The sequence below is a fragment of the Pelmatolapia mariae genome, linkage group LG8 (genome assembly GCF_036321145.2).
Source record: "Pelmatolapia mariae isolate MD_Pm_ZW linkage group LG8, Pm_UMD_F_2, whole genome shotgun sequence".
Classification (NCBI taxonomy): domain Eukaryota; kingdom Metazoa; phylum Chordata; class Actinopteri; order Cichliformes; family Cichlidae; genus Pelmatolapia; species Pelmatolapia mariae.
Window position 1 is genome coordinate 8944920 of NC_086234.1, and position 10081 is coordinate 8955000.

The following is a 10081-nucleotide window of genomic DNA, read 5'->3' on the forward strand; positions in this document are numbered from 1 at the left end:
CTTTCAAGTAACAAGTAAAGTAAGGGATTACGATTGCAAAAAAGTAATTAGATTACTGTTACTTTCTCATAAACATGCTGCGTTACTGCGTTACTAAACCGTAATTTTGTGAAATTCACAGAGAAACCCCCGGATCTACCCACTGACATGACCACTGGGCACCGGGCAAACCTCCACCAACCCCACTCCTGCTAAACAGGTGAAAATAGATTTAAGAGCGACAGGACTTAGTGCTGCTGAATTTTCTATTTTATTTATTTTTTGCTGTGTTTTACTTGCATCTATTTGAAAGAGTTAGTGTATTTTATATTCTGCAATATCAGAAAATAGGTTCAAATGTTAAACAAATTTCTTCACGTCAGAGCGATTTGCATATAATTTAATTTTTGCTTGATGCATAAAGTTAATAGATTAAAACTAATAAAACAAGTTTTAAAAAGAGACTTTTTCATTTGATTACATTTGATTACATTTACGTCTATTGCTTTATTATGTATTGAGGTTGTGTATCATGTTTTTAAAAAGTAATAAGTAACTAATTACTTTTGAAAATAAATAATCAGTAAAGCAATGGCATTACTTGCTTGGAGAAGTAATCAGTAATTAGTAACTAATTTAAAAAAAGTAATTAGTAACTAATTACTATTTTCAAGTAACTTGACCAACACTGGCTCTTAGTAACTTAAACCCTATTTAGTCTAATTGGCTCATGATAGAGAATAAATAATAAAGAATGATCATATAGTTATGCATGCTAAGAAACTAAATATTGAGATATATTTGGGTTTAAATAAAGCTCTTCTTTTGGATAGATTCATATTTTGTCCATAGTTAGTGCCACAGAGCAGATTTCTTTCTATTAATTTTCTCTGGAAATTCTAGGAAATTATGATGTTATTTTCAGAACAAGACATATTTCAAGGACTCCTGTACAAAAATCTAAAATAATTGTGTGTCCTTTAAACCTGCAACATGTAAACCTAGCGAGGGTATGATCTAAACCTAACCAATCTTTTGTTGTGCTGAATTAAAGGAAGATGCGGCTCTATGCTGTGCAGCCTAATTAATATCAGTTCTGGAGCATAATGCATTTGCATAAAGTTAATATAGTCAGTTAATACAGCCATAGATCACTGAAGTGGCTCTGCTGATCCCTGCCTGGGAGATGTTTATGCTATGTATGAAGACAGGCTTTCTTGTAAAGCTCCTCTGAGGACCTGCTTCCAGGTTGAGTGTATGTGTGTGTGTCTTAGTATGTGGATGCACATTTAAGTAAAGTATGTGGGTGTTCTTTTCTTCTGTTGACCCTTTTTTTGTTGCTGTTTAGTTTTCTTTTTTTAATCATTTGACATTTTCTGATCTTGTTTTAACAGTGTGAGCGAGACGAGCGATGGAGACGGCACGGAGAGAATATTGATGGACAGATCAAAACACTGACAGGACAAGTTGAGACTCAGACACCATCTGTATTGACAGAAGGGAGTAATTGATTAGTCATTCATGCCACTGGGCTCCCCAGTGATAGGAAAAGGACAGAGACATTCACATCAGAGTCTTTTTACTTGACTTCATCTTAAAGGCTTTCTGTGAGTCTTTTGTCTCTCCTCCATTCACGGCTTATTAGTCAATGCGGAGTGACAGCGAGCAGATGATGTGGTATAAGCTGGATTTGAACAAAAAGACATGATTTTCTCCATATCTCACAGCTCCACAAAAACCCTCTGTGTTTGGGAGCAACTGTTCCACCTCATTGTTCCTCCAAGTGAAACTTTGTTCAGTGTCTTACCTTTTTGTCAGAGAGCCCAGACACAGTGTCGATATATTGCTCCTGGATCATGAAAGCAGCCAGGTTGGCGGTGTAAGAAGCCAGGAAGATGACGGCAAAGAAGGCCCACACCAGGACCATGATCTTACTCGTGGTGCCTTTAGGGTTTTCAATCGGGACAGAGTTGTTGAAGACGATGCCCCACAACAGCCACACTGACTTCCCAATAGTGAATGTTGGACCACCGGGAGCTGATGAAATAGAAACAGGAGACAGTATCATCTAATCATGCATGTTTTCTCTATCACTTTTAGAGTAAACTACCTTGAGCTCATCTTCCTTTATTGGATTTGTAGAAATAAACAGCGAAGTGGAAAAAGGAGGCGCATGGATTCAAGGCATGTGCGCCATAGCAGGCAACTTTCATGTTTGGAGGTGGATGTGGGAAAACTGAGGAACTGTCCCTGGATCAGTTGCTGCAAATAAATGCCACTATCTTCAGTTAGCTGTCTGGATGGCACTGTGGTAGACATTTCATATTTGTTTCCACTTTGAAAAATGACATTTGCCAATTATGTGATGTGATGTAAAAGAAAAGGCTTTGTTTTGGCTTAAATACCCACGTTTCAATGGTCAGAGAAAAAATTATTATCTGACGTCAGAGTTTTTTTGACCAGTACCTCTACCCAGATCTCCCCTTACTGCAGACTTTGTCCTTCCATGTTCTTTCCTTCGTTGCTCCTGACAAACTAAACTAATACTCCCTGCAGTTGCTTCCAGGCTTTTTTCAGTTACAAAACCCACTGTGGCTGTCATTTCCTCAGCAGAACAGTCTTGTTTTCACTGGGGATTGGGGCTTTCTTCAGCCAAAATGTAATATAAAAAAGAAATCTCTAAGCAAAGCTAAATTATCTGCATGGTAAAATACCACCAGAGTTAAGGGGAAATTAAGTTTTGTTTGTTTTCTTTTTATGTGGATGAATGGATTCTTTAAGTGCAGTATTTGATGACAGTGTTCAGCCCTTTTTCTTTCTCTGGATTCTTTCTTCACACAAAATATGTCTACTGTTCATTGTGTAAGTATTCATCAGCCATCTCATGCCCTTCTACAAACTTCCAAATGACAGAACAATTTCACTGCATCAGCCCGTTTCCATCGCTCTCTGCCACCATTGCTCATGTGCAGCAACGGAGGGTGCCACCGCCATCAATCACACTTCGATTAGTGAAGCGACGAATGCTAATTAAAACAGGAAAATGACCTTTCGGACCTGGAGACGAGGCACACTCTGTCAGCGCTGAATTCTGGGATTGATTAGCCCTCCCAAACCCAACCCAAAATTTCGTTAAGGAATTTGAGGTTGCAGGACATGCTAGCGGGGAGGGGCGGGATTTAGAGGCCTGCAGGCAGGCTTACTTTGAAATGCTTGGTGGATGCAAATTGAATAGCTCTGAGCTATTCTGTGGATATTTTTAAAAGAAGAAAATACTAATTGACTCCATTTGACATATTACACTGAAAACAACAGACTTTGCCACTGCTTTAATGATGATCTAGTAATTATGAGTCCTGTATTATCCATCATAAATTCTTCCAACAAAAAGGTGTAAAACTCACCTTTGGCGCTCACCAGACTGCGATTGTAGCCAGCTGGGCTGAAGTATTCAAACACAAACACCGTCACAGCCACCACAGTCAGGCACATCACAAACATCATGACCCAGACTGCTGGGCTATAAGGCTCTGGAAGAGGAGGAGGAGAAGTGAAGGAACGAACATGGGTTGGCGTAAGTCTCTTTTGTGCTTCTGTTTCAAAACCTCAGCCTGAGATAGGCGGGATCAACGTGTGTGATAACAGGATAACAGGAGGGAGAATGAAGCTGAATTTTGTTGTTTGGTAAAGAGATTTAGGTGTGTGTGTCATGCATTAGGGGATTTAGTTGTAGGCTACAGTCATTGGTGGGATAAAAGCTTAATGAGAAGTTTCTTGAAGCGTCTACGGAGACAGAACTCGTTTAAGTAGGCCACCCTGCAAGAAAGTGTTTTGAAAGACGGCAACATCGCACTCCAAAGATAACAAATGATACAACCAGCTTGAACAAAGGAAATTGTAAATGTGAATGTGCTTCTCACCAAGAAAAGCAGACGGAGATACTGTTCCGTTGCTGCGCGCAACCATGACGCTGATGCCCGTCTCAACAAATGGCACAGAGAAGTCAATGATTTCAGAACGCTCCTCGTTGATAGTGAGAGAGCCAATGGCCATGTCAGCCCGCCTGTACAGCACCTGAGAGAAGAGACATAAGCAGAAAGCAAACAAAACCAACACAGAAGCACAACAGTGAGCCAGCTGTAGTGGTCAACAATTTCCCCCTCTTTATCCTACATGTGCTCTGCTTAAAATAGAAATATTTCCACATTTTACAAGCAATCCTTTTAAAACAGGGAAGCCACAAGCAGCAAGCAATAAATGAAAAACATTTCTTTCATCATTGCAGAATCCACAAGGAGAAAATGCTGCATCTCAAGAGCTCTCACATCCAAGCCAGTTTTTCTGTAAAGCATGTAAAGCATTTTTTATACACATACACACACACACGCAATTATACAGTTCCAAAGCACGACGCCTTCAGGCACAAAAACACAAGCAAAAGTCTCTCCTGAGGAACACCTGTTCAGGTGCTTCACTTTCAGATGCAGCTCTGTTGGACGTGGCTTGGTGTGTGCGGGGAAAATGATGTATTAGCACCGTATGCATATGCATGACATCACACCACTGACCTAAAAAAAAGCCCATCAAAAAAACCAAAACTCTTGACTATTTAATGCTGCTTGTCCTAGTGTGCATCATTACTTGAAACTGTATTTGTGCAAAAGTAGGAAATCACTGCCTACAAATGCTCAAGTACTGTTCTCAGGTACTTTTACCCTGACATTTTTAATTTTAGATGGACTAATGTTAAAATTTCCAATTTAAAATACATAAAATATAATGGCTTTAATATTAAAAAAGTGTACCTGGTGTAAAAACATTTAAAACTTTCCAGTCTTGTTTTAGTTTCATCACAAATTGTATTATCTGACAAGTGTCTGAGAGGAAATTATTACTCTGATCCCGCTCTATTTGATGGGACTTACTCTGAAGTACTGTTTAGTGAAAATTTATACTTTGACACTTTTTAGTTCTATTTTTTATATTAACAGTGAATAAAAATTTTATTTAGTATGAAAAGACTGACTTGTGGTGAAAAACCCACAAAGAATCGTCAACCTCTCTGTACTTTCATTCGCTTACACAGAGTATTATAGTGTCTCATTTCAGTCGTCGGGTTTTATAGCCTGCGGGTTTAACCTTTTACTTTATTCTCATTACTCTCATCAGCCTTGTTTCCAGCTTTAGCACGCAGCACTGGTTTTAAGTGAAAAAGCTTTTATAATAACCACTATACGCTAAGTGCACCAGGGAGCAGCTTTTTAGCAGCTAAAGAAGAGGAGGATGGTAGAAATCAATGTAGATCTACAAGAAGAGTGAGTATTGTAATTAAATGTATTGGGGGGGCATGGAAACTTATAATTGTCAGTTACAGCTCTCTGCACTTCCTGCAAGTAACCCTAAAATCAGCCTCATACATATTTAAATGGTTAAAATGAATGTTAGTTTGTGTGTGCCATGCTTCTAAATACAGGTGTCTCTCTTTTTAAAGTTGGACTATTTCTGAATTCAACAGAACTGCTTTGGTTGAAAGGAGCAGACAACTAAAGAATAATTGTTGCTGTGTGCTCTATTTGATATTCAGTGCTGTTTTTGGCTGATGTCTAATATGCTACTCATAAATAACTTACATTTATGTTACTAGGGCAGGCTGTAGCCTAAAACCTCCATTTATTCTGGTTAGATCTGTGGCTGAACATCTTCATACACCTTTTTATAATAATTGTCTGTTCAACGGCAGCAGGCAGCTCAAGAAAGCTGCAATGTCTGCTGGATTCAGGAACTTCTTGTTGTTTCAGTAGCCATATGTCTCACCTCTCCAATCATCCCGTTCCAAACGCCGCGGACCAGCTTGCCATGTTTCCCATTGGTAACCAGGTAAAGGTCATAGGAGAACTTGATGGTGCGGGACAGCTTCTTCAAGATGTCTATGCAGAAGCCCTTACAGCACAGCTTTGTGTAGGACTCTGAGTGGCCAATAATGCTGCAAGAAGGGTGAGAAAAAGCAGAGTCACACACACGGTTAGTACAACTTTGCTTAACCATCCTGTGATCAAAGATCCTCGCTGGCAGCTGGGACAGTTGCTATCTTTAGCATCAAGACCAATGCTGTTGTCTTACTTTGCTTCAGAGAGCGAGTGCTAAATAGTCGCAGGCTCTCATGCTGACAGACACCATCGTCTACAGCAGTAAAGTGAAGGGCAGGCAATGGCTGGTTCATTAGCTAGAATCAATGTCAGTTAACAGCATGTCTTTCAGTGAGATGGAGTCGACGCCTAAAAATGACAAACAAGCACAAATACACTCGCACACTGTGTGACAGAGGCCACAGTGAATGGTTGACTGACTGTGATGGCCTCTAATCAAAGCCCATTAAGGTGTGTAGCATTTGTGGGGTGCACTCCCTTGCTCTCTGTGGCCTTGCTACTTAATGGGGTGTTGAAGAAGAGAACAGAGGGAAAGGAAATTGTGGGAAAAAAAATAATAGAATAAAAAATAATGGAAACCTCAAAAAGTGACACCAAACAGGGAAAGTTAAAATCAGACAAAGTGAAAATGGAGTTGACACACTTCCTGAGAAAAGAAAAACTCTCTTTTTCCCCCTCTGCTCTTTCATCTATTCAGCTGCCAAAGAAGAGGGTCTAAAATCTACGAGGGCTGAGTCACTCGGTGTGTGTGTCTGTCTGCGTGCGTCTGTGTGCGTAACTGACTGATAACCTCGGCATGTCAATGAGTCAGCATAAGAGCTGAAGAACGATAAAGAGACGACGTGAGTGAATAAATGAGCAAGTGATTGAATGAAAAAAGTCAAGTGAGTAATTAACATTCAAGGTGATTATTTTCCAAATCTTAAGAGTTCATTTTAGAAACATTTTAAGTGCATTTGGAGGGCTTGGTTCTTTCACGGGAGTCTAGCTCTGATAAACGCAGTGTTAATTAATTGCTGCAGGAGCTGGCCACCTGTCGTCATTATACACACTCCACTAACAATTCACACACAAACACACACAAAAGCACGCGTAAACTGGGCCGTCTCTCTCCGTTTCATACACGAACACATGTACGCATACAGTACAATGTCCCCTGGGGATGCGCAGCAGCAGTTGTGTTGTGCTGTGAGGTGCGGTCTCCACAAATGCCCAGAAACTAGTGCAGCGTGGAGGGGAGCATGTTAGACCAGAGAGAGTGAGAGAAAGGGAAACTGTCAGCTGAACAGCAGACAGAAAACATACGGACCAACAGCCAGACGATGCAGCGATGGGGCAGCGGATTCAGTTTTGAGGGAAATGAGGGCAAGTGCAAAGGAGGACAGATGGAGGAGGAGGAGGAGGAGGAGGAGGAGGAAGAAGGAGAAGAGATTGTGAAATTACCATCACTGTGATCCAGTTGAAATGATGAGGAAAACACTACAAAGTTAATGCCCAACAGTATTGCACCACACTGATCGTCCTCGTTGCTGCACAGTGCAAACTATTAACGTTTGTATTTCCATCAGATAATATAAATCTTATATTATTAATCTCATCACTGTTTTTCATTTATTTTCTTTTAACTGATTACCTGAAGCAGAGTACAATATATTTTAATCAAACCAACAGTCAAACTCCAGAGGCACGCTTTGCGGCCATAAGTTTACGGATACTAAAGCTTTGTGATTCTTCAACATTTTATTATTATTTTAAACCTTTGGATAGAAAGCTGGACCTAATCTAAAATGAATAATAAAATATTTGTCTTATGACTTACTTTACTGGTTTATATAAGGATATTCAAGCAGAGCTAAAGATATTCAATGAACACTGTGCCTCACAAGGACTCGTTAACTCGCTTTGGTTAATGAGCCTAATTTGAGCTCAAAAGTGTAAAAACATTGAATAATAACTTAATTTTAAGAAAAGAAACACCTAAAAAATGTTTGCTTTCTTTTAATCTGAAAAGGTGTAAGTACTGGACCCCTTGGGAAGCTGGTTTTTGCATGTGGAACACAGGTTTGATATCCCTGTCATTGCAGATTAAACATTTTTTAATCTGAGTATCACTGAAAAAGCACTGACAAGTTATGTGGACTTAAAGGACTGCAAGTGAGGTAACATTGCTTTGCATTACTTATGACTCTTGATGGGGTCTGTACTTTTATGTGTGCTCTTAATGCAATCGTTAATAAACTTTGAAATGGAAAGTGGATTCATTTTCTCAGAAAGACAAATCAAAGACGTGCCAAATGACAGAACGGATGCATAAAGTAAGAGGGAGGTGGAATAGTCAGACATGGCTCTCTGTAATAGCCTTCACTCTTCTGGTTTTAGGCTTGTACTGATACTGGTTTACTATAACGTTCCAGTTCAGGTTATAGTGTTAGATGGGCATAAGGCCAAGAGAAGTAAATTCTTCCATATCAAACTCAGAAAACCATTACTTTACGGACTAAACTTTGAGTGGTCATACTATAATGGTCAATGGTCGAGCTGCCATGAATTTAAATGTGAATAGTTTACTAAAAAAAAACTGTATTCCAGAGTAATGTTATTTGTCAGTTTATCTTTGAGCAAAAATGCATCAAGGTAGAGGAAGACCACCACCTCCAAATTACCTCATTATTAGATACTTCTGCTGCACACAACCAACAGTCATGTGAAAAGGAACGTTTTCAGAGGACTCTGAGCAGTCCGGTGAAATGCCAAGTAAACCCTATGATTCAGTAGTTTGTAGAATTTTACCAGCAATAATTTGAGGTAGTCTCACGTATGACTTCATCTGTCTCTTACAACTTGTAGAGGAATTCTGGTCCTCTTAATTACAATATTTCTGAATTTCATTGAGGTGTGTGTTGATGCACAGCTCTCACACCACAGCATTTCAATCAGGTTGAGGTCTGGACTTTGACTGGGCCATTGCAACACCTTGGTTCTTTATTTTTCAACCATCCTGTTGCAGATTTGCTGCTGTGCTTGGGATCACTGTCCTGATCCACTTTGGGCCAAGCTTTAGCTGTAGGCCAGATGGCCTCATATTTGACTCAAGAATACTTTGGGATTCAGAGGACTTAATGGTCGACTAAATGACTGCTAGGTGCCCAGAAAACAAGCCAAAATGATCATTCCTCCATCACTGGGCTTAACAGTTGGTATGAGGTGGTTGTGTTGTGTATATGATCAAATATCTCCACTTTGGTCTCATCTTTGCAAAGAACAGTGTTCCGAAATATTTAGATGCAGATTTGTAAACCTAAGCCCTGCTACCGTGTTCTTTTCTGCAACCCTTCCAAAGAATTAATACTTTTTCAATCTTCTTCTGATATTACTGTCATGAAGTTACCTTCCAGTTTCCTAATACTTACCTTCCAAGTTACTATGGAAACAGTAAGGGTGTACTTCATTTTTCACAGGACTTCAAAGAGTCCTGTGATCATCATGTGACGACATTGTAGACAATAATCTTTGAAAATAGCGTTTTCAACAAACAATAACTTTTTTGTACGTTTTGTAAAAATTGTGACCTATCAGAGTTCAAAGTTGTTTAAAGTATACAATAAAAGAAAAACATCTTAAGATAACATAAGCAACTCTTGTCAATTTTGAATAATCAGTTGTCTAAATTATTTATCAATTATCTCAAATAATAAATTATCTAAATTCCTATCAGTTAATTTTCTGCCCCAGATCTTATCTAATTTAAGTCCTGCTTCCCATTAGCAGCTGGTCGCTCAGTATTGGGTTACACCATACTATTTCAGACAGCTGAGATTTGAGACGCTGGATTTTAGTGTGGAATTCCTACTCTTAATCAGCCCGGAGAGGTAGGCTTAGCCTTTTGGCAAAAGAAGCTATCATCTGTCCAAAGAAAGGGTTTTTAATGAGCAAGACAAAAAGTTTTAATCACACTAAACATCTGCTCTGCAGGGAAGCCGCTCAGACCACACAACAAGATTAACTGATTTATAGAGCACCAGTCGCCTCTCTCCCTCTCTCTTTCCTGCTCCCTATTTGTTGGTCACCGTCCAAATGGGACACGCCAGCCAGAGAGAAGTAGAGAAAGAGAACCAGAAAGAGGGTAGGCTGGGATAACATTGTCCCACTATGACAGATGTCCCCATGTTAGACAG

General features: G+C 39.6%; 1 protein-coding gene across 1 annotated transcript in view; it reads right to left on the minus strand.

The window, feature by feature from the left end:
• Nucleotides 1-10081, minus strand: part of LOC134633718 (glutamate receptor ionotropic, NMDA 2C-like) — a 63274-nt gene that overhangs the window by 13318 nt on the left and 39875 nt on the right. Inside the window, exons 10-13 of the mRNA XM_063482707.1 lie at nucleotides 5794-5962; nucleotides 3900-4053; nucleotides 3384-3509; nucleotides 1787-2016 (exon numbers count right to left, since the gene is read on the minus strand). Coding sequence (XP_063338777.1) covers nucleotides 1787-2016; nucleotides 3384-3509; nucleotides 3900-4053; nucleotides 5794-5962 — 679 coding nt within the window. The remainder of the gene's footprint in view (nucleotides 1-1786; nucleotides 2017-3383; nucleotides 3510-3899; nucleotides 4054-5793; nucleotides 5963-10081) is intronic.